Source organism: Stylophora pistillata, chromosome 1 (genome assembly GCF_964205215.1).
Source record: "Stylophora pistillata chromosome 1, jaStyPist1.2, whole genome shotgun sequence".
Lineage (NCBI taxonomy): Eukaryota > Metazoa > Cnidaria > Anthozoa > Scleractinia > Pocilloporidae > Stylophora > Stylophora pistillata.
The window spans coordinates 57,748,600-57,773,959 of record NC_142519.1 but is presented as its reverse complement, the minus strand read 5'-3'; the positions used below and the strand labels follow the sequence as shown (position 1 = coordinate 57,773,959).

At 37.8% G+C, this 25,360-nt stretch overlaps 2 protein-coding genes and 1 pseudogene across 2 annotated transcripts; all 3 read right to left on the bottom strand.

Annotated features, from left to right (window-relative positions):
- On the bottom strand, positions 1-7,198 carry LOC111337139 (two pore potassium channel protein sup-9). Its single transcript, XM_022943376.2, has 2 exons — positions 3,996-7,198; positions 1-1,843 (listed from the first exon to the last, which is right to left on the bottom strand). The coding sequence occupies exons 1-2, from the start codon at positions 4,288-4,290 to the stop codon at positions 1,275-1,277; spliced, it is 864 nt and encodes a 287-aa protein (XP_022799111.2). The 5' UTR covers positions 4,291-7,198; the 3' UTR covers positions 1-1,274.
- Positions 7,199-9,258: 2,060 nt separating this feature from the next.
- On the bottom strand, positions 9,259-12,532 carry LOC148743295 (uncharacterized; annotated as a pseudogene).
- LOC111337118 (carbohydrate sulfotransferase 14) lies at positions 11,866-20,204 on the bottom strand. The gene is made up of 3 exons (XM_022943350.2): positions 19,932-20,204; positions 18,263-18,315; positions 11,866-13,465 (listed from the first exon to the last, which is right to left on the bottom strand). Exons 1-3 carry the CDS (start codon positions 20,059-20,061, stop codon positions 12,638-12,640), a joined length of 1,011 nt encoding a protein of 336 aa, XP_022799085.2. The 5' UTR covers positions 20,062-20,204; the 3' UTR covers positions 11,866-12,637.
- Positions 20,205-25,360: the final 5,156 nt, after the last annotated feature.

Below are 25,360 nucleotides of genomic sequence, written 5' to 3'. Positions count from 1 at the left end.
TGGGCTGAGACATGAATGTTTATTAGATTGGTAAGGCTTTATTTTGACACTCCAAAAATAAAGAACTTTTTACTTTGATTTAAAAACAATACAGAATGTTTATTTCAACAGAAGTAGAATGCTCAAATGATTTCAAAGCAGATGGTCGTAATCTGGTGATTCCGCGGGTAACTTATCGTATTCACGGTGTCTCGTTTTCTTCGGGGAACATTTCTGCATAGTTAAACCCCTTTTAGGTCAGTATTTCTAGTTGAAGGCGATGAGATATTTTATCCCTGATTAACTTTGTACGAGATAGGATTAAGCTTTGTAATAATATAAAATATGTTAATAAGGTCTTCCACCCGAAGACCTTATTAACATATTTTATGCCTTGGTACGATCGGTCCTCGAATACGCCTGCGTCACTTGGTCTACTAGCCTACCAATTTACCTCAAGGACATGATCGAAAGAGTTCAGAAAAGAGCTCTGCGTATATTATTTCCGGCGCTGAGCTACAAAGACGCCATTGTGGCTGCAAACTCCACTCGCCTAAATGTGAGAAGAGACGAACTCTGCAAGAAAGTTTGGGGCGGTATCTGTGTGCCTGGGTCACGGCTGTACCACCTTATTCCACCAAAGCGCGCCGATTGCCACGTTTATGAGCTGCGCAACAAAAACCATGTATCACTCTTTAAATGCCGGACCGAGAGATTTAAAAAATCTTTCTTTCCAACAATGGCGTCTAACGCCCAGTTCTTGTAGTCAAGCAAACCTAAGCGTTTTTCATTGGTATGTAACTGCCGATTCTTGTAATTCCCAGTTCCTTTAGACTCTTAATTTTAAAGTCAAATGTAAGATTCTCGTTTTTTTTAAATATTTAAAGTATACTTGTAAATTCACATGTATTTCACCACTTGGGTGCCATTTTTGAATACTTTTAATAAACCTTCTATCAACCTCGAAGGTAATCCTTTCAAAGTCATTTGTTCGTCACCTTCGTTTTCGGAGATCTTAAGAGGATCTAGAAATAGGCAAAACACCCCTGTCAATTTTGCTCATTTCTTGTGGTATTCTTTCATTCTCCAGCCCAAACATTCGAGGAACACGCGAGTTGAGAGTAGCACTTTCCCTTGGTGACCAGATTATTTGAGTTTGAAGTGAGTTTAAAGTGAATAAACAAAATTTTGGGGGGGATTCTTGGTTCTGTCTGGTATTTAGTCAGTTACTTTTGCTTGATTACACTCTCTCAGCTCTCCCTTTTTGTTAAAATATGAACTTGATGAAGTCCGAGTCATTCTAATCTTGTTTCTCTACTTATTTCCTCTTCAATGTCTGACTCTTCGTCAGTATCGGTACCGTAAAGCGACTGAAAACCAAAGATCGTCTTATCCTCCATGATCTTTCGTATCGATAACAGAACGCTAGTATTGACAGCAAGCCCGAAAGAAAACAACAAAAAACAAAATAATACAAACAAAGATATCGCGAACGAAGAACGTTCTACATCTTCAGGATCAAACTTTGGATGCATGGGAACGTAATCGCCAAATCCGATGGTGGTTAAGCTTATAAAAGCGAAATATATTCCTTCGAAGAATGTCCAGTCCTCTACAAACATTCCCACTATAGCGATGACGCCCATAACAACGGCTGCCAGCAGCATAGCAACAAGTAGACAAAACAGGCTAAACAGCTTGCTCTCCGGTTTACATTTTCTGTTTTGTAGTGACAATCCAATGTGCTCAACGATTTTTCGACCAAGTGACGTCAGCATTAACCACGTGATTGGTATACCAAATAAAGCGTAAACCATGCAGAATAGACGACCTGCTAATGTTCTTGGAGCGAAATGTCCATAACCTTTTCAATAAGAGAAACATAGAAAATAGTTGTTATTCACAACTATACGACAGTGACTTCCTAACGCGGAGAGGGAGATTTAATAAGACTTAGCACCGCGTATTCGTGAAACGTGTATGGCAAGAGTGACTACTTGACCACGATTTTTTCCGCCATTTTTTTCATGTTTGCCGGTTGCGCTTTGCAGTTTCAACGCGAAGTAAGCTGTTTCGCGTTTGCCGCGTACTTATGATTTTCTTTCACTATTCTCGCGCATCGTGAAAGTTAATTGCCGGAAAAAAGTGCATGAAATCTATTTCTTGTATGTCATATGGGGGAAGATGAAGTTTCGTGTTGAAAATCCATCAAAGGCTGCACTCTTTTTCATCAGACAACTGTATGATCTCACGTTAACACATGAGACGGCTTTCAGTCCATTGCAAAGTGACACGAGCTCACGCGAAACTAGTGCAGCAAGATTCTCGCTGTTTTACGTGAAACGTGAAAGGGCAAGCTGACGTTTGCCCTTTCACGCAAATAAGGTGCTAAATCTCTTAAATACATCTTCAAAATGAGCCAATCACTGCGTGACGCATACTCAGTTGAAATTGCTACCTGCCTTTGCGCTGCACCTCAAAAGAGTCACCAGATACTTTGGTCAAATGAAAGATTCAGCCTTTTAGCTTGATTCTGTCCTAATCAGCATGCTTTTGTGATTCTAATAGACGTGCTTTTGTATAAAAAAAGTAACAAAAAACATTTCTGATTGATCATACCGTTCGCCTTTACAAGAGATTCACGCCTTACATGAGCCAAGACGCGCCGCCTCTGTGAACTTAGTTTTCATTTAAGCGACTAGACTCTCCAATCATTTCAAATAGAGGTCATTTAACAGATACAGATGATCATTTGGAATTCAGGCCAAACGTTCACTGATGAATTTTGGGACTACTATTATCATCCGAATAGAACCGAGTTTTTGTGTAAGCCTAGTTTCCATACGATCTCAAGAATCAGCCCAATCGAATCAGAAACGAAGGCAATCGGAACGATTCGTGCGACCGTATGGGTATCATGTGTAACGAATTACATAATTATGCGCCATGCAATGTGTTGATATTAGAAGAAAGGAATTAATTAGAACTGCTTTCTACGGTTATGATAATTTCAAAGAAAATCTGAAAACAAGTATTGTCTTTTTGATGTTTTATGCAAAAAGAAAAAAAAGTTGGTCGCTCAAACAGATGTAAATTGTTGCTGTTCATTTCAATAATTAATGAAAGCAAAGATAAGTTTAAAAACATTTATCATGTGTTAAAAGCCGTCAAAGGAATTGAGGTCAAAGCAGAAGGCGTTACAAATTTAGCTTCAAGAAGGAACTTGAACAAATTTCAACTTTGCGTTTATAATTAGACAGTCCTAACAACTTTGTAATCGAAAGCTTACAATGATTGATGATAAACGTTTCGATATGAATTGGTGTTTGAACATCGTCGGGGAACATTGTCATTTAAATGCAAACTTTTCACACACTTTTGTCGTTAATTTATGCCCAACTCGCGTGTTTTTATTAACGTTACCCCGACCTAACTTCTGCCACGTGCTAATTTGAATTTGACTAAATATCTTTAAAACATAACAGTTTTTCTTCTTTAACCGACTTGAAGGATTGATCACAGCACGATCCCAAATCAAATTTGACTGTTGTTGTTTTTTTTTTGTGCGACGTTTTCGCCTACATACTCTCGTTTGATTACTCAGGAACGATCCATTTTTTTTTATTCAAGATAAAAAGAGTTTATTCGAATATTAGCAATATGTAAAAAGGAACATTTCTGATGGACAATTGAGCATTAACCAACCAAACCATTTATTACTCTCATTTGGTCTTGAGGAAGAAAAATAATTGTTTTGTTCATAATTTACCAAACATTTATTCTACTGATGGAGAACATATTTTTATGGAGAAAGAGGTTGTCTCATTTACCGGCGTTTTAGACTCGCTAATAATATGACAGCAAATTTCTCCTCGTAATGGAATAAAAACAAACTAACCGACGTATCTTAATTTCATAACATCAATGTAGTTTACTTTATACAGTTCACGGCATGAAAAAAAAAAAAAAAAAAAAAAAAAAGTAAAAAAGAAAATAAAAGAAAAAAAAATATTCACCGATTGTTGTGATGACAGTTCCGGAAAAGAAAAGTGATCCAATAAAACTCCATTTTTCTAACCATCCACTTGTGTAGCCCCAATTCTCTGCCTCGCTTATAATTTCGACGAATTCTTTCATCTCTTTGTGGCTTATGTTGTACTTCATCAACATGTCTTCTACAGCTCTCTTGGCCTTCCGTATACCAAGTTGTTCGTTGTGGGATTCGAGTTGTCTAAAAACCACCATGCCCAAGGCTAAATATAGGACGAAAAAAATCCCTCGGACTAACAGTCGCTTCGTTTCCTTCTTCATCGTAAACGCTATCGATTTAACTCGTGAGTAGAGTCCGAGATACAGATGCGTGAACTCGCCTAGTGGCCGGTATACGCAACTCTATAAATGCAAGCGTAAACCCTTTGTTACGACTTGGCGACGTTGCTTGGATGACCGATCGGAAAACAAAAAGACTTGTGAACACTGAAACAACATCTATATGACATGAATATTTATTAAGAAGATTTGTAATTTGATACGTAGCGAACTTTTAAAGTGACTTTAAAAGGTCTTTAAATGACACCTTTGCCCGGCAGACGTCGGTGAAAATTTAATGAGTTAATGAGCAAACCTTCTCATGAAGTATTGCGTCGTCATCGACGCATTAAGGCAAGATTTATCATTGTTTGACCTTACTGCGAGTTTTTTTTTTTACACTGGTAATAACTTTTTCCTTTTCAGAGATAGTACGCAAGGTTTGCCACGGAAATTAGGGGCGTCACCACTTTAAATAACATCAATCAATCTTTTGTTTCTTTCAAATAACATTTGACCTTTCTCTGGAGAAAGTAAATGATACTCATAATCTCTATTCTCTCAAAAGCTTTTTCGGGAACAATCTATCGCTGCAAACCGCCGGTTGTCCAATCAAAAAAACTCAATGTCATTCCCATCTTTGTCGCAACTGGCACCAAACAAAGTCGTTACTTCCGATAACTAGGAAAGATAAAAAATTTCGAAGCAAACTTTCGTCTACGCGATGCAGTATTGCATCAGTGAGATGGTACATTTCAATCACAATTAAGAATTTTTGCTACCTTTCTGTTGATAATCTTTGCACAGTTTCAGATTGCATGGGGTCGTAAACGTCGAGACAAGAATTGCGTCAAACGTTGCTCTATCAATGAGTTAAAAACCTCGCCCCCTATAGCCGGGGCTTTTCATAATCAATTTATCAAATTGTGGACGTGTTCAAACAGTTTGAAGATCGAATATTTTAAATTACTGAGCTCAAGTATCATTTCTCTGTTAATTATTGAGATGAAAACGTGATCATGGGGTTTGTTTCAAAAGAGCCGGTTCTTTTCCATAAAGAGTTTTAAGAGTTAAGCAAATTTGCCCACTTACAGCGTAAAGTTTCATCCATTTCCAAATTAGTGGCACATTTATGCTTATTACCCACGCACAACCTTTTCCCGCCTCCATACTTCTTCGAGCGTTGTGACTGGTTGTTTCTATGATCGATCAGAGTACAGACAACGTCTTTGAAACATCTTTTTTCTTTAGCAGTCTTAAACGTAAAATCATTTCGCACTGAGCTGAGGAGGCGTTATAAAAAGTTTGACCAAGAGCTTATCTCTGACAAGAGATAAGACGGCAAGATATCCTGGCGTCTTAAAAAACGTGCCGTATGACATAAAACAAGGCTTTAAGTCATCGATCGCTGAAAAGAGACAAGCTTGTAATTTCTCTTCAATTAGTTCTTTGTCCTTTTCATTCTAAAATAGGTTCTACACTATACCGTGTTTTTGTTCCGTTTTATATCACGGAAGACGTTAAGATGCGAAAAGAAATTAAGCAACATACTCGCATCTGGTTCGTATACTCTGTCACGTTTTTTTTTTTTATTATTATTTTTTATTTTAATGGAATCATGACTGGTGATCTAAAGCAAAACAGACACACGGTACTATGGAGCAGATTTGTGAATTGGTTTATCCTGAAAAAAAAAAAGACACATTAGATATGTAGACGAGGATCCTATGTTTTTCATATGTTCTTGTTTCCTCGTGCTCCTTCGTCTGACTCGTTAGTCATGAAAATTCAGGCAAACAACTTCAGTTTCCGAAATTTCTTAACACTGATAATATTTGTCAGCAAATCCCAACCATCAATAACGTAGTCTGGCAATTTTCCTTGAAAATTTTCTCGTCTGAAAACAGGTTTTCCGTGGAAATTCGTTGATTCAGTGGCAACACAATGAAAAAGAGAAGAGAAAGTCTACAGTTCATTTTGCCTGCGTCCTTGTCAAATCTCCTTTTCAAGTCATTTATAATAGCAAAGCTCGTCCTAAAAATGTCTTCTAAGGAAAGATATATAAGGTTTATATCTAACAGTAACACAGCAAACATTAGTTCCACAATATTCGTAGCGTCGGCCTTTACCGCAGTTACGTTTGATATCTTATGCTATCGTTTTAAAGTAAAAGAGTCCAATTCCCCAAAGATTAATCCGAGCGCCAGTGGTAACTTTTCAAAACCCCTCTGCGCAAAGGTGAACTTTTTATAAGAACTCAGCATAATCTGCTTCTTATCCAGTGAATACTTCTTTAAACTCTCAAGATTGTAAATTCAAAACGCGAAATGTCATGACGTCTTACCGAGGAAACCTGACATATTATTCCATTTACCGCGCTAAAGATTATATTTTAAGAGCAAAAAAAAAAAAAAAAAAAAAAAAAAAAAAAACTAGAGGGCTTTTAAAACCTTGTCTGAAATGCAGTTTAATAATAGACACCTGACAGAAGGAAAGATCTAGAGAGGTAAGAAAGAAGACCGTCCACGAGAGTTTCGTGATCCACAAGATGGTGCTCTAGTACGTCATTTTGGATTTCTTGTTTTTTTTTTGTGTATAATCAAGTAAGTCTGGTTTCTCAAAACTTTCTTTCAAAACTTAAAAGCCTTAATAACTATGTCTGAAATGTAGTTTAACAATAGAGACAGATCCAAAGAAATAAGTAAGATATCGTCAGCTAAGTTACTTTCACAAATTTCGTAATCCACAAGATGGTGCAATGGTCTGCCATCTTAGATTCCTTGTATTGCTGCCGGGTGAAGAAAGAGTTGCGGTCAGTCATAGCAAGAAAGGGCCCTGCTTTTTAGACGTTAGGTATCCGGCCCCCTGGTGGCAAGGTCTCAGGGAAGTTAAGCCAGGGATGCGTGCTTCTTCAGCTGTTTAGATAAAAAAGAAAGTATGAAGTCCACGTCGGCACAATTAGCGACCCTGAGTTCACCGGTTCCAATCTCCTTAGCGGCCGTTTTATGGAATCTTATATGGCTGTGTCTCACAAGGACTGGGAACTACCGAATTCACGAATTTGATTGGCTAAAATCAATACTGAAAGCGGTCTAGATTTTCCCATCTAGACCGGCATCTAGACCGGTCTACAAAAAAAGGTACAAAGAATATAAAAAAATTGGCAAGTAAGACACAGCAATATAATAAACATCTTATTAACCGAGCTGGGTCGGTCTGTATGGGAGAATCTTGACCTCGGTCGCTGGTAAAGACCTCACTACGTTCGGTCTGTACTGGCGACCTCGGTGAAGATTCTCCCATACAACAACAACAACTTTATTCACCCTTATTCTTGAGAAAGTTCAATTAACATCAAACAAAAAATTAAAACTAAGAGGGTGTTGGCTTCCTAAAATAACTAGGTTAACAAATAATCTAAACTCGAAACTCTCGACCTACAACATCAACCCTTACATCACTAATCGGATAACAGCCTTTCTAAAAGATAGGAAACAAAGGGTCAAACTCGCACATGATTGTCTCTCAGAGTGGGGATCGGTCCGAGCAGGAGTACCGTGGGGAACAAAATTGGGACCGTGGCTATTCTTGGTCATGATAAACGATTTGAAAGTACCATCAGCCAGTGATTATATGTAGATGACACGACAGTATATGAAGTCATAAGCAAGGGTGGTCCTAGCAATGCTCAATTCTACGATAAACGAAGTGGCCACCTGGTCAACACTCAGCTCGTTTCAACTCCATCCGAAAAAATGTAATGAGCTAAGAGTTTCCTTTGTGCGTTCCCCCACTTCCTATGATCTCATAGAACTTAATGGCTATAAGGTTAGTACCATCAGTGTCGTGAAATTACTGGGTGTGTATTTTCAAGAAAACCTCAAGTGGAACACTCACGTTACTGAGACGATTAAAAATTCCGCTAAACGCCTTTACTTTTTAACTCAGTTTAAGCGAGCTGAAGGTACCATCACCAGAATTAGCAAATTTTTATGTTACTTGTATTGAATCAGTCTTACTTTTTGGATGTCAGATCTACCATTATAGTCTCCCCAATTATTTGAGCTTAAGTTTAGAGCGTGTCCAAAAGAGAGCCTTGAAAATTATATACGGTTATCATAATCATTATAGAGAAGTGCTTCAGATGGCAGGGCTGAAAACCCTAAGGGATCGGAGAGAAGAGCTTTACTTAAAATTCTTTAACAACATCGTCTCCAATCCTTTGGATCTTTTATACCACTTACTGCCTTTCGATAACCAAGATCAACTTATGGAATTACGACGACGCACTGACCATTTAGAGTTTCCTTTAAAACAAATCGGTTCCGAGATACTTTCATTCCAGCAAGCGCAAGACATTTTAACTAACATTTATTATAATTGTATATGTAAATTAGTTCCTTTTTAGGTTTGATTTTATTGTATAGTTCTATTACATAATTCGTACACCTTTGCAATTCAGCTTCCAGCTGCTATCAAGGTATTTTTAATAAACGTCTATCTATCTATCTATCTATCTATCTATCTATCTATCTATCTACAAGGCTAGGAAGCCAAATTACATAGAATGGATTACAATATTAGGGTCGGGACACACACACACACCCAGAAGTAAACTAAAAATAATTATGAATAAACGAAATTTACAAGTCATGGAAAAAAATATTATATAATTATATGTATATATTAGAAATGAAATCGTGAACAATAATAATAAAATAAAAAAGCGTATGTAGCTGTTGTTTCTCTTGTATTACTGTGCTTTTTAATATTTCTTGTTTTATTAGTGTCCAGGCCCACTGTAATTGGCCACAGCTGTTGCGGTGTCCCTGACAACGTTCTTTCTGTGGTCTGTTTGTTTGTTTGTTTGTTTTTTGGCGAAGCTAATAAATTAAATTAAATTAAATCACAGGAATAGCTGGGAAGAAACTGATTACTCAGGTGAAAGCGAAAAAACCAGGGTGACATTAATATTGGCACAGTAATTCATTTAAAATTTTTTTTTTAAATTTACTGAAAGGGTTGACTTTATATCTTGCCCAAGAGAGTTCCATACCTTTGGTCCTTGAAAGCGAATATTACAAATTCCATAGTTTTTTCTAGCTGGAGGCAGGTAATTAGATTGATTTACTGCACTTCGTGTATTGTAGTTATGGATACTATGTACTGAATTAAAGAAGCTATCAAAATAGGAAGGTAATAACTTGTTATGAAATTTATGCATAAAAAGCGCAATATGAAATGTAACAAGATCAGAGAGCTTCTAAACAGTGGAGTTAAATGTTCATCAAATGAGGAAAAAGTCATGATTCACGCTGCTTTTTTCTGTAAAATGTATAAACGCTGAAGTGTAGTTGAATTTGTATTACCCCAGATAATTATACCATAAATCAGAATTGGGTGGATTAAAGAGCAGTAGGGATTAGTAAGAATATCAATATGGCGAAGCCTAGACAAGATCCCTCCACTTCTTTTAATTTTCTTTATAATACACGCAATTTGAGGTTTCCAGGATAAATTTGCATCAATTAAAATTCCTAAGTATTTAATACAGGAATCCTGTTGCAACTGTTTCCCATTTAAAGTTAAGCTGAACTTGAATGTTACTTTCCTTTGGGAAGGATGAAAAATAAAAAGACTAGTCTATTCTATATTGAGAGAAAGTTTATTTGCACAAAGCCAGGAATTAACATTAGAGAGCTCATTAATACTTACAGAATTAGAGAATTATTAATAGAGAATTCATTAGAGAATTATTTATTAATTCATCAGAGAATTAGTCATCAGAGAATTATTAATACTTGCCCATAGAGAAGTGAGATTTTTATGTTTGCAAAATAAATTAGTATCATCAGCAAATAAATGGAAATCAAAAAATTTAGAGCAATGGTGAAATTCATTAATATATAACAAGAAGAGAATCGGTCCAAGGACTGATCCCTGAGGAGCACCACATGAAATTTTGACAGAGGTAGAAGTTACACCATTTATGGTGATTGTTTGTAAACGATTTGTAAGATATGAACTAAACCCCTGGTTTGCAATCCTACGTATGCCATACAACCCCAATTTTCTTAACAATATCTCATGATTTATGGTATCAAATGCCTTACTGAAATCTAAAAATATACCACAAGAAAAATCCCTGTCATCAATTGCCCTTTGAATTCTATCAACAATACTAAGGGTAGCATGATCAGTGGAGTGCTTAGCCCTAAAACCAAATTGATTTTCAAAGAACACTTTTTTCTTTTCAAGGAAATCAACTAATTTATTGCACATAAGTTTTTCAAGCAATTTATTAAAAACAGACAGCAAGGAGATTGGTCGATGATTAGATAGACAAGTCTGGGATCCCTTTTTATAGACTTGAATTACATTTGGTAATCTAAAATTGTCTGGCACTATACCGGTCTCAAAGGAGGCATTGAACAAAACCTCTAGAGGCTTGGATACAACAGTTTTCAGAATTTTGAGAATAGTGACGGGTGTACGAAAGGGACCAGTGACTTTGCTAAATTTCAGTTTAGTGATTTCAGATTCAATTTCCCCTGCTGTTGTAGGTGAAATAAAAAAACCATTATAGGAAGGAGTTTTTAAATACTCTAAAGGCGACATTTCAACATTTGGTATTGAACAAGCAAGGTCCTTGTAAATGTTAGCAAAAAAGTTATTGAACATATCAGCAATCATAATGATCAGTTGTGATATTATTTTCTGTAGTGATTTTATGGTTCCAAGACTAGTTGAAGGCTTAAAATGGATAATTTGTTTAATATCAGTCCAAAATGTTTTTACTATTTTTTATGTTTTTAAGAAAATAATCACTATAATATTGTATTTTGCTTAGTTTTAATATATGATTTAATTTATTCCTATATAAACTTAGAGTGAAAGTAATAAGGTTTGGTCTTTAAATATTTTTAATAAAATTTATTTTTTACTTGAATAGATACTTTTAATCCTTGGGTTATCCATGGCTTGGAACGAAATTTTAATTCTTTCTTAGATAATTGTTTCAAAGGAATGTATTTATCTACTATTTCAGAAATCATGGAATAGAATCAGCAGAACATATCAGGTGGATTGGAATCAGAAGTAAAAATACTATGCCAGTCTATAGATTGCATCTCATTGACTAAGGTTGATTGGTTAAAATTTGAGTAGTCTCTTTTATATACTTTTATATTAGAAGGGAGAGCTCCAAGATTACTCAGGATAATAAAATTAGCCAAATGGTCAGTAAGATCATAAACTATATTCCCACTAATAGAAAAGTGCTCGATAGAATTAAAGAAGATATTATCAATTAGAGTAGCAGTGTGATCAGTTATCCTAATGGGTTGTAAAATGTGGGGTTGGTAAAAGAAGGAAGCAAGAGTATTAATAAAATCATCTGATTGTTTGCAAGAATTCAAGAGATCGATATTGAAGTCACCCACTATAAGGGAGAACTTATTTTGAAGATGTATATTTTCGATTATCTTGTTAGTATAATCCATAAAATTATCCAAATTACCATTTGGGCGTCTATATATAACTCTGCAGATTAGATTAGATTGACCATCACAATTAATCTCTGTCCAGAGAGTTTCAAAATCTACTTTTGTAACTGACAATTCTGATAGAACAGTGAAAGTTAAATAATTTTTTACATAGAAGCCAAAACCTCCTGCATTTGAGAGGTTTGGCTGTGAAATAAAATCATAACTTGACCTGGAATATTAACATTTGTTATGGTATCCTTATCAACCTTAAATTTAGTTTCTGAAAGCCTTATCACTGAAAAAGGGAATTGCAATTCAGATAACATATGAAGGAGATTCTCAAGATTACCAATACAGACCTCCCGCTCGGTTAATAAGAACTAAGTAATGCAGGTGAGGGAATGAAAGAGTTTTGTGATAAGAGCAAATGACGACTGAGAAGGAGGTATCTCTAGATTGATCTATGATCTCCCAAAACAGTTTTGTTCTAGAAGCAACATTGAAAGGAGTTGTTTAAGACATGAGAGATTCTGTCTCTGAGCCTCATCTTCTTTAAATGTCACCGACCAATCTTTTTGTCAAATTGCATTGATGTAATTTAAGGGACCTGACATTATTTATAGCCGGGGGTGGTTGGGGGGGGGGGGGAGGGAGGATTTTGATTGCGCGGCGATAAGATTTACCTGATTCCCCCGAAGGCTTTGCAATATTTTTGCGATTCTCCTCCATTGGCTGTAAATTTCCAGACAATTTTTCATACTCCATTCCTCCTGAAAACCATGTAATCCCACAAAATCCTCCACCCCCCCTCTTTCAGGCGAAAAATAATGATTGGTCTCTCACCTCTCCAATTTTGTGATATCTCATACCCAGTCCTTAAAGAGCTTCTTGATGGAAGCGGGGTACTTGAAACCAAACATTTCAAAGTCCTCCCGGTAGATGTCTGCGAGTTTGATAATATGGTCCAGCGGTATCTGGGAAAAGTGTGTTTCCAGCATCACTGAAGTCTGAGATCTAAATGGTGGAAATTGGAACTGGTCATCCAATCGAAGCTTCTTCAAAATGTAATCAGCGTCTTCCTTAATGGTGTCGAAGTACCCTACATAGTCATAATCAATGGCACATGGGTAGCATGTTTGGTGGGCTGGTCGCCAGTGCATATCCCATGAGGAGGGGTCTGGTAACTGATTAAGATAAGACGTAAACTCTGCTAAAGTTGGTCTTCCACCGTTTTCGTTGTCTCTTCCAACACCGCGAACCTTATGAATTATTTCCTTGGCGACTCTCTCGTATAACTGAGTCGTTTTACCAACAAATTTATCCCGATAGGCCGATAGTAATCTTTCAAATGGCTCACGAACAAAGTAGAACTTTTGATAAGAGTTCAGCGTTTTCTGCCTTTCTTCTGCTGAATACTCGTTCAAGAATTTAAAGATTGAATGGTTGAATAACGAGATGTCATGGCTCGGTGTAACCGGGCGAACTGTAAGGACGTTCAGAAGTAAATCTTTCCACTGACTGCAGCCAGTTTTTGGCACATAGCAGATGATGAATTTGTGCTTCTCACTAACGACAAAGTTAAAGTGATTTCGATGGGGAAGTTTGTGAAAGATGTTCTGGTTGTTTCTTGATTTGCTGCAGTAATTTCGAATCCGTTCAAGTCGATCGCGTTGGATCTTGTCTCGGTTCACCTGGAACATGAAACAAGCTGTGATTTACTACACAAAACTGAGACAAAAGATTCTGAAGGAGGCTCGTATCAATTCAAGGCAGTTGTGCTTTGGTACATCTCTCCTACTTGCTTATTATAACTTACTTACAAAACATGATATCAAGCGAATACCTCAGCATTCTGGAGAAAGGCGTTATGGCTTACGACTTAGAACTTTTAAAAGAAATATAAATACATTAACGTATTTGTGCACGATCCTCGCAGTAAAGAGCACTATTTAAGAGTAACTGACCATAAATATCGAGAATCCGCCGACAGTTACAAAATTTCGTAATTCGTTTTATTTTTTCTAAAGGACCCTTGTAATGAACCCTTTTCGAAAATTATATCAGAAAGTTCTATCGCACTTTTTTTTCTCCGAAAAATTCGAATTCGCCTAAATGGCCGTTGTCCTCCCCGCAGAGCAATGAAAAATTATGCAACTTTGGCAACTTCGTACGCTACAACGCGATGCAATGCCGCTTCTAAATTTTGTGTACTAGCAGATGGTCCTTTTATCTCTTGGTAAATATTAATTTCTTGTTATTTTGTTACGTTTACTTTTTGAAATAAAGTACTTCGCGTCTCTTTCGCGGAGGTAAAATAAAGGTCAACTTTAGCGGCCTATGAACAGGTCTGCCATATATTCTTACAAATCATAATGTACATTATCGTAAAGCTTTATCCTTGTATTTTAATTCCTCCAATTCTCTCCCTTGGCCCGCTATAAGCGGCACTTCCAGGTTTACAAGAGTTTGGGCTATTTTGTCAAAAATGCAATGCGAACCGCTGAACAGCTGTCACGACCATTTAAAGGCTTTAAACACGAAGGCGCGCTATTTAAGCAAGTCTTCCCTGGGAAGACCCAGGCTCATTTGTCACTCACCGTGACGTGTGTGGGTCAAATTTAAATGCTGGTAGACGAACAAAAGGAGCTAATGAGATATCTATGAACTTCATATATTCATGGTATCTGAGATATCTATTGTTTACTTCCACCAGCATGGTGGCATGAGGTAACGTGCGAACCACCTACTTCGATCTCAGATTTACCGCCACAAATAAAGACAGTTTCCATTGGAGAAAGGAAATACAAATCTCAAAAATTCTTGTATTGTGGTCTTGTATATTGGTATTCAATAGCAGCTGAACACCAACATAGCGCTAACTCGCAGAAAACGCTTCAAAATGGCCTGAGACGCTCGGAATCAACAAAGAAAACAACTAGGCAATAAGGTAAGCCCATTTTATTTCAAAACAAGACATTTTTTTCTCTCTTTTAAGGCAAACCGATAACATCCCATACAAACCTTTATAAATATAAAACGTTACGCAACACGGTAAGAGTCACGTCCGCTTTTCTAGTAGTGAGCTTGGGCTGCCTGTGGGCTAAAATGACAAAAAATGTAATGAGATCCGTTGAACGGCTGTCACGCAATAGGTTATATAATTGGTACATTCCTGTTAGTTTGGAAAATAGGAAACGCCGGAATTCGGAACCGGAACCGGAATACCCAGAATATCTGGAATTCCCGGAATGTCCGAAAAATAATAATTTTTTAAAAAATTAAAAGTAAATTAATAAATAAATAAGAATATTGATGATTAAAAATTGATGGCAAATTCACAACTTAAACAATTTAAAACGAAATTTTTCTCTAAGGGTCCCAAAAAGTAAACGCTTAGCAGCACTGTTCATGGCAATGCATGTATTAGAATTAAAGAAAAGTCTGCGTCAGGCCAGTAGCCCATACAGCCTAAGCGACGAAATATTTGTACTCTCCATTCCCCCTGGATGGGATGCTAATCCATCACATGGTTTCTCCCCGTTTTAAATTCGCCTCCAACCATTTACACACCTGTAGGATGTCCAGGGCGCAATGACCATTAGGCCGCCACGCTTTTCCAGCCGATTAAACAAGTTAGTGTTTAGAAGAATCCGTCGGTACAAGGTTTATATTCAAAGGTATATATTCAAGGTATATAGAATAAACGCGAAAAGGTGTCGAGTAACTGACGATCTCTCAATTTGACTGTAGACAGCTGGTCTTAATGGTAGCTGCTTTGATAGCTCCCAATGTGTGGTTAATAATTATTTAAGGTAGAGTATTAATTTGTAATAGTTCGGAGCTTTTTATAATTGAAATATTAAACTAATTAGAAATATTGCATTTGTTTAATCTTCTGCAATGGTTCCGGTTGGAAAAGCGTGGCGGCCTAATGGTCATGGCGCAATGGCGCCCTAGACCTTCTACAGGTGTGTAAATGGGTGGAGGCGAATTTAAAACGAGGAGTAACCATGCGATGGACTAGCATCCCATTCAGGGGGAAGGGAGAGTACAAATATTTCGTCGCTTAGGCTGTATGGGCTACTGGCCTGACGCAGACTTTTTTAAATTCGTGCATCTCCATGAACAGTTCCGGTAAGTGCTTTTTTTTTTTTTTTTTTTTTTTAAATACGTGCATCTCCATGAACAGTTCCCATAAGTGTTTTTTTTTTTTGGGATCCTCTAAGAAAAATTTCGTATTAAATAATTTAATTGAGTTGTGAATTCAACATTAATTTTTAGCCATCAATATTCTTATTTATTAATTTACTTTCATCTTTTTAAAATTGATTATTTTTCGGTCATTCCGGGAATTCCCGGTATTCCGGTTCCGATTCCGAATCCTGGCATTCCATATCTTCCAAACTACCTACATTCCTGGCGAAGTAGAAAGAATTAGCATGGCCTTGAACTCTTGCGTAACAGCCGTTCAACGGATCGCATTACATTTGTTGTCATTTTTTAGCTCAAACTCTTTTAAAGCTGGACGCGCCGCCTACGGCAGAACAAAAAAGAAACTTATAGGAATTAAACTACAAGGATAAAGATTTAAGATGATATGTATTTTGGCTTGTAAATATATCATACAAGACCTTTTAATGGCCCTTAAATGGGTCGTGACAGCTGTTCAGCGGTTCGCATTGCATTTTTGACAAAATAGCCCAAACTCTTGTAAACCTGGACGCGCCGCTTAAGGTGGGCCAAGAAAGAGAATTGGAGGAATTAAAATACAAGGGTAAAGCTTTAAGTTGATGTACATTATGATTTGTAAGTATATATGGCAGACCTGTTCATGGGCCACTGAAGTTCACCTTTGACCTCCGCGAAAGAGACGGAGAGTACTTTATTTCAACGGGTCACTCTTCAGACTTCATCATCATCAATCCTTTTCATGCCTCGTGGCTCATAGGGCCTTAAAACTGGCCCTCCAGGTTGGGGGTTGGGCAAAGGGTTGATAACCCTCTCCCGTAAAAAAATAATTATTACAGAAACTCGTCAGACTTAACGCAACAAAATAACAAGAAATTAATATTTTCCAAGAGATGAACGGACCATCTGCTAGCACACAAAATTTAAAAGCGGGACTGCATCGCGCTGTAGCGTACGAAGTTGCCAAAGTTGCATAATTTTTCATTGTTTTATGGGAGGGGGGGGGGGGGAACAACGGCCATTTAGGCGTATTTTGAATTTTTCGATTTTTCGGAGAAAAAAAGCGCGATAAAACTTTTTGATATAATTTTCGAAAAAGGTTCATTAAAAGGGTCCCTTAGGAAAAATAAAACGAATTACGAAATTTTGTAACTGTAGGCGGATTCTCGATGTTTATGGTCATTGGCTCTTAAGCAAAAGAGGTCATTATAAATTGGAGGGTGGTACTCTGCGATACTAGTGCAGCACTGTACCAATGGAGCTAGTTAGCTCAATTGGTAGAGCGCTGCACTAGTATCGCAGAGGTCAGTGGTTCGAATCCCGTACAGGCCTGAATTTTTTCAGGTCTCTTTACTGCGTAGTCTCCTTCGCAGCCGTTGTTTGGGCTCGTCACGCAACGGGGGAGGGAGCGTTGCATGACGAGCCCAAACAACGGCTGCGAAGGAGACTATTTAATGCGAGGATCGTGCATAAATACGTTTCTATAACCGCAGTTCAGATATATGAATTTCATATATTCGTTGTGTTTGATAAATACATTAATTAAGATAAAAATGTGCGACATCCTCATTTTTGTTCCCAAGATCCTTTTTCTTTACGTACGTCCTCTTTCCAGCGTCATGCTGCGAATCCTGGGAACGAGGTTGACGTAAAACGGACGACCGACTGCCGTATGTACCGTGAAGGGCGCTCAATAGCTTTGCAAGTTTTATATAAGATGAAGACAAATGCGAAGAAAAAATTGTTGTCTGAGAGAGGAACTGAATTGTATTGCTAATAAATAAACCTATATAAATTTTGAGTAATCACTCCGAATTAAGCACCAGTCATTATTTGTGTGTGTGTGTGTGTGTGTGGGAGGGGGGGGGGGGTCAGAGGAATTTTAGGGGATCATATGGTTTTCAGGGGGCACAGAGGGGGAACTAGTTCCCCCCAAATTTATAATGACCAGCCAGTCCCCTAGAGAATGACTGCAATAACTTTATCGAGACTTGCTGGTAAGATTGTCATGAGCTCATCTTTACGAGCAAGTGACCGTTAATGAAACTACAGCAAAGACTCCTGGGAGGAATTTAGGAGTTGACAGGACTTGAATTAGTACCACCTTGAAAAAAGTGTTTCTACCAAATGAAAAACAAGTCAGACGTAGGTAGTGAGTCGAACTTTAAGGGTTCGTTGCTCCCCGAGAGGTAACACGAGTTCAACACTGGACAAGATTGATTCATGTTGTAGCATTTACCCAATCTAAGGTCAAGGCTTTTCCAATATCTCTTTGTAAGACGATTGGGTTAATTACTTACAGTTCTGTGCTCATCTGCAGCTGTAGTTGGACCAGAATTTGTGTCCTCGTAATCTTAAAAAAAAGAGTATCAGATGAGTTCGGCCCCAGCTTATCAAGTTTCGTCCATCTCTCTGCTACGACTACTCTTTGTGTTCCGAAAAAAAACTAATCCTTTCACAATCCTGGATCTTTACCTTCTTATAGCGATGAAATTTGAGTTTAGATCAGTATCTGAGCAATTGAATACCGCCTCCACCCCACTAGCCCAACAACTGCCAATTGATAACAAGTTAGGGTTAATTTTGGGTTAGGGAGGGGTAGGTGCGCAGTTGCTCAGATACTGACGGTAGATTGCTCCACCATGTGCATGATTTTGACAAGTACTCTGAGCTCGAAAACACGTGGCCCTAGCTAGAAAAGCAAGGAAGAAGGCGAAAGAACATTCAGGCCGGAACGACCGTCTACTTTTCATATTGACATTTTCGCACAAAAATCGAACGACATGTGCGGACTGCCATGAGTTATCTTGCACTTCTACATTTGAAAAGGTCTGCTTTTATGTAGGGACCAGCTATTTATTATCGCCTCGGGGAAGAAGCGCAGGGGGAGGGGGGCGGCCAGGGGTTTTGTGGGGGATCACATGGCTAAGGCTAGTCCTCAAAAAAGTTAACAGGAATTCGATGCGAAATCAACGAAACGTGGAACCCAGTGCTGACGACGTCATACGTAGTTGGGTTCGGCAAATCACTGCCATACGCGTTTCTTTTTAAAAATGGGAAAGTTGGGGACCAAATTTCTTGAATTTGCAATGTATTCCTACGAAAAGTTGCAGATTTACTAAATTTTTGTGAAAAGGCTCTTCGTATGAAAAGTTGCAAAGCGTGACACCCTTAAGGAGGTATATCTAGTCACGCAACACAAAGTTATATATTTCTACCACATCACAGCCGAGGAAACCACAGTTTTCGGCCTTCAAACCAGCTGTTGGCTTTGTGAATTCTTGTGAGTGGAATACGATTGAATGTTTGAAAAAAAAAATTTTATTCAAAGCATAAATCTGGTGGATCAATTAGTTTTCACAGATGTGTTACATGTCTGTTGGATTTGCCATCAGATGAATAATGTTGTTGTCCGAACTCTGGCGCTATTTATATTGGATGCTTTTTAATCCGTCCAAAATTGTTTTAAATAAAGCAAAATAATTACTAACAAAGGGTAAAGGAAAACAATTAACGAGACTGTAAAATAACTCACTGGGCGTGGGAACGATTTAGGCAGATCATCAGAAGTACAAACTTGTCAAAACCATATTTCGTGATCCATTATTCTTTGCCTAAATCAAATACCACTTTGCGTAATACACGCTAGCAGCTTCAAATTTCAGCGATGCATAGGCAGAAAAGCCATTCCAAACAAAATTCGGAGCTATATTACGAAAACAAGATAGCCGCCAGTCGACATGAGGCTTATGTTTTTTTTTTTTTTTTTCGGTGAATGCATTTTCTTACTTCGCCCAAAAATTGCCTAGACAATTTTGTAACACTTGATATCTACCACAATTTGCTCCATGGTAAACGATGAACCGAACTTGGTTTGGTTTCGGTTTAACAATCTATCTGTCTTTTGCGATCCATTCGTAAAATTGAACATAGCTACAATTAAAAGATTACCCTGAAAACTTGACTTACCTCGCTGCGATAATCTCTTCAGTAACAGAATTCCGACCGCCAAAGAGATCACATAAGCGACGGCCGTTCGAACCGGCTTTTTCTTCGTCATCCCGAAGAAACCTCGTCTAAACCGTGAGGCTATTATCATTTTGTACCGAAAGCAAGTGGAAACGTTAATGAAGGGAAAAGCAGAATTGAAACGCTTGATGGTAACATATAAGACGCCACTTCAGAAAGCGTGTTTAATTTTGGATACACGTTGGCACCAGTATATTGAAAGCATCACCCCAACGGGGGAGGGGATCTCACATAAAACCGGACTCACAGATTTCACACCCTAACTTGGTGTGCATATCCTGAAGGATTTAGCTCTAACAAGGAGGAATCAAAAGTATCTTGGCGATTATATCCTTCATGCCCGAGGCTTAAGGTGCCTATGACATCAAAACGGTTTTCATTTCAAATAAAACTATAGCATCTCTATTGTACATCTACCGAAAACAAAGTCTGTCTAAAATATTTTTACCCCTAAAATTTTAGCTCAAAGTTGGCCTTTTTTCGATCAAATAGTGGTCGGAGAATGGGATCGAGTTTTTTGGCGGTATGACGTCATCTTGTGAACCTGGGAGTTTTGAAGCCACTCGCTGCATCATAGTTACGACCAGAGAAAACAACTCACAATAGGGAATGATTCTTGTTCTGAAATCAGCGTGGATGGAAAAAGTACAGAAGAGAATACTTATTCAAAAGACGACAGTGAAACTTTTTCAATTGACGGCCAGTATGAACCATACCAAGACGAGCCACTGGCGGAGAGCGAGATCGACTAAAGTGGCGACTAAGATGAAACGGACATTGATGGTTTGACAGCTGAAGATTTAGCTAACCGGCAAGATGGAGTCGCCACATTGAATTCTTGGTTAGTTTCTTTCTCTCCCGATGTTGAAGTGGCAATCAGATGCTAATTTCTTTCACATTCCTGCCTTTAGGTGCCGGTGTTCATGATGTTCTGTGGAAACGCTTGCCGGCGCACTCGAGTTTCGCTGTTGTAGAGAAGTGGTGCATGCATCGGGAAAAATGGTTTTTGATGGTTCCATCGAAAACATTGAATGTATTACACAGCACGAAGACTACGCTGCAATGTCTAACAAAACTGTTTTATTGCAAGTTGCACCGCTTCTTAGAAATCAAGATAGCCAGTCCTATCGAAGAAGAAGTGGAGTTTCTGAAAATGAGCGAGTCTTACAGCGACAATTCCAACCTTTCATTTTACGTTCATTGTCATTACGTTCGTTGAATGTAATGTACCACACATGAGATCGAAATGTAAACTGTGATAAACAAAACATTCTCCAAAGTTTGCTTGCATGTGAGCATAGTATCATTTTGTAAAATTTGGCTTCTTGTAATATTTGAACGCAGTCTAAAACTATACTCGAATAAACTAAGTTGATTTGACTGAAAAAAAACGGTTTTAATGCTATCTGATTAATGAATGGTTTTCAAGTAATACTTTTGTTTGTAGGTTCATTCGGTCAGTTGCTTACAGATGGATTATCAGATGGCTACGCGGATGCATGGGCTGGAGCAACAGACCACCATTACCAGCATGTGTTTATCACAACATCAGAAAAGAATACAGTACAAATAATTCCCAAGCGAGAGGTTACTATCATGAACAAGCAGATGATCTTTAATAATCTATTACTTCTGTTAAATAAACTGTTTTATAAATTACAGTCTTAAATACTTTATACCATGATAACATTTATACTCAATTTTTTATTGACTGATTGTCTTTATTTAAGAAGCTATAAACAAAATGTCATCTACAATTACTTGGACATCTATATTTCACATAGAAACAGTATTGTTAGTACTTGTCAATAACTTTATAAAACTATTTTCTTGCACTTCAACATCATATTTGTAATACTGATGAAAATTAGGAAAAATAAGTTAAAACCACCAGCATGGAAAATTGTGTGTGATGTTTTAACAATAATTGTTTGGCATTTGTTGAATTAGAACAACATACCCTGAAGACAGAACAAACAGATTGTCATATTCAGAGGGAAAGACTATGTACAACTGTCTTTGGCTGAGTGATAGTTTCATTGATTAGTCATACCAATTAATATAAAGTATGACATCATAATTTCATGCTCCTAACTAGGTTAGTTTGGACATTACTGAACTGTGATATTCACTAAAAAAGAAAGGTTTGTGCCACACACTAAACTCAAACTTCGCTTGACAAATGTTCAAATACATGGACATTATACAACATAATATCTTTTCAAAGGCAATATTTTTTTATTTTTGTCTTTATAGATTGAATAGAGGTAGCAAATTATGTAAAAACATTCACTAACCATATGTCGGTGGTGCCCGTACTTCTCGTCCAACTTCATCACCAGGTTTAAACTTAGGGTATGTGACTTTGTAGTATTTCTCACCATCTTGTGTGGTCTGAGGTTTTTGTAAGACATTTTCATTAAAATGAAGACTGGCAAGAATGTGCCTGAAATATGTGTCAGTGTTAGGTTTACACATATTACCAAGTTATCACTTTCAAATTAAGGTCTCCTTTCTCCATTAATTCATGCCCAGAGTGTATACCTGCACATTTGACTAGTTTTAGAAATGGTTTAAATGTAGTTATAGTCATGGAAAATTTATTGTTTACAACAATTATCAATTAAAATTACCATCAATTATATACTTGCAAAAGATATAATAAACTTGCACATTAGATCTTACAGTACTAAATAATACTCAAACTTAGTTCTCGTATTTGCTGTCCAAGCTCTTTGACAGTTTTCTTCGATTCAGACGATTGTTTGAACGTTTGTAGTTCTTCAAACAATCACTTGATTTTTCACTGCTAAAAGGAGTATTGGCAATGGTGTGGATGGGGCTTGCTGGTATTTCTAATGATTCGTCTGGCTGAACGGGAATCGTAGATGAATGAATAGAAACCCCGAAAAGAGATTATTTTACACGTGCATCATGAATGTAATCTTTGATTTAAAAGATGGATCGGCTGCTCGATAAATACAGTAAGCTAACCTTTCGTTTATCGCGAACACTCAAGCTTGTATCGTTTCTAGTTGGTACCACCGTGTCTCTTGTTTGTACAGCCTCTTTCTTTAAGACTCTGGCCATCTTAAAACCTCTATCTGTACCGCTCTGTGGTAGCAATTGTCTTCAAAATGTGCTGAGCATAGCGAAGTGTACTTGCTTGCAGGACGAAAGTCACGCAGGTGCCTTTGAACAAACTTTGTTCCTTTTTCACGGACATTTGAATCAATTGGAAACTGGTGCATTGTAACACCAGGAGTGTACGAACTATTTTTACAACTTTGGTTGTTTGGAGCTCCAGCAACACAATATCTTCCTCCTTTTCGTTTCGTTCTCTTACTCTGTGTTGTGTTTTCCGCCATCAAGCTGTGGTACACAAGATGACGTCACGAGGCCTGTTTTGTCTGTTTTGGCCGCGCGATTTGAATACCACTTTTTACTAAGAAAATTGCCAAATTCAGAGAGCTATAAACTCGTCAATTTTTATTATTTTAGGATGAAATTTTTTCTTATTGCTTTTTAAGACTTGTAGTTTTTATTTAAGTTAGAACACCGTTGATATTGTTAGGGGACTTTATGATTTAAATGAATACTTTCAGATTTGAATAGTTTCTAATTCACTTCATATGTAAATAGTTTCTATATTCCCTTTTTCAATTGAATTTTATCTTATGTTTACACGCATAGTGTGAAGAAAGCGGAAAATACTCGATACAAGGTGTGAAATGTCGCATATGTTATAAATGAACGAAAATAACGCATCACTTTATCTTAGCTCAAGAGAGAGAGAGAGAAACAACCTTCCAATTTAAGTAAAATAAAATCACACTGGGATTTTGAAGTCCTCGGTCTCTTTTGTTTGAATACTTGTGATAAAAAAGAGCCTGCACTGGTGCCACGCTTCCACTTAGTTTCCTTCCAAACCTCTGTTTGATCTCATCACGCAACTTCCTCTCGCGTGTCGCGTGACGAGACCAAACAGCGGTTGCGAAGGAGAATACACTTACTGCCGCCCCCATCCTCGGAGACCCAGGGGCTGTGAGTCGATTTCAAGTTAATGGCAGAAGAGCCCCTGGGGACATTGTCTTACAAGACTAGTTGCAAACGGTCGCAGTCGTTCTGGCATCTGATTGGTGCCAGAAAATCTTTGTGTTTTTCTGCCCAATCAGAGTGAAGTGTGCTTTCGAGTCCTTTCGTGTGTCTTATACGGACATAGACAAGAAGCTCTGTTACTCGCTATGTTTGTTTGAGCCGTGCGACGAAGCTTTGCTCGTGGTGAAACGTTTCAGTCTCAGCACACAATGTAAGAGAAATCGATCAGATTGTCTGCGAAAATCTTACCGGTAATTATACTGAATACTTTCGAAGGTATCACAAGAGAACGTGTTTAAAAGTTTGATAGATTCGTACAAAACATAATGGCTGCAGGCACTGATATGTTGCTTTAAACGTTACATGATGAGATGTAAGCTTAAATCTTTCTACCAGTGTAGATTATTTGTATAATTTGCTGTAACTGAAACTTGTCCAATTCCGTGAAGCTATTTTGTCGCACGGGCCACGCAGGTATGTCGAGCAACTGGCGCTTACGTAGCTTCAAGTTCTGTGCGCGCCAAAATCTAATCTTCGCCTGAAAAAAATAGAAAAGCTTAGCGTGGAAACTTTTGTTTATTACATGTGAGTAGATGACCCTGTACTAAGCTGACATTAACAATAAAGCAAACCCGCCTTTTCCATCCAATATTTCTTGGTCTTTGGTTTTGTTTTCCCCAATGAAAGCAGCATCGATTCCCAATGATCAAAGGTATTTAACTTGGTCTTCAACAATCGACAAAGGAGGTGAAATGACAATGACCAAGGCAGTACAAGAGAATCCGTGGCCTTTCGAGCTCAAGAATTTGAACACTTAAGGCAGCAGTTGAAAGATTAAACTCTTTCCAAACCCCTTCGGTTACTGTTTGAAAACATATCTCCTTCCCACGATGTTCTCGATAATTAGTTTTTGTTCAGATTTCAATTAGCTAACCGGAAACACAGCTAAGCTTTCTGTAAGCGCTTGCTGGAGGTCGTCCATGAACTTAACGTTCTCTGCAACTTTGGCCATATTGTGAAAACCTTTACTACAAAGCAAAGATTAGATTTTGGCTCGCACAGAATTTGACAGAAAGCTACGTTGCTCGACATACCTGCGTGGCCCGTGCGACGAGATAACTTCACGAGATTGGAAAGGTTTCAGTCACAGCAAATTGTAAAAAAAATCTGGAAAGATTTAAGCTTACATCTCGTTTAACGTTTGAACGGATGTTACTAAAACTGGTAACGGGGAACGGGGGACGGGGGACGGGGGACGGGGGACAGGGGAC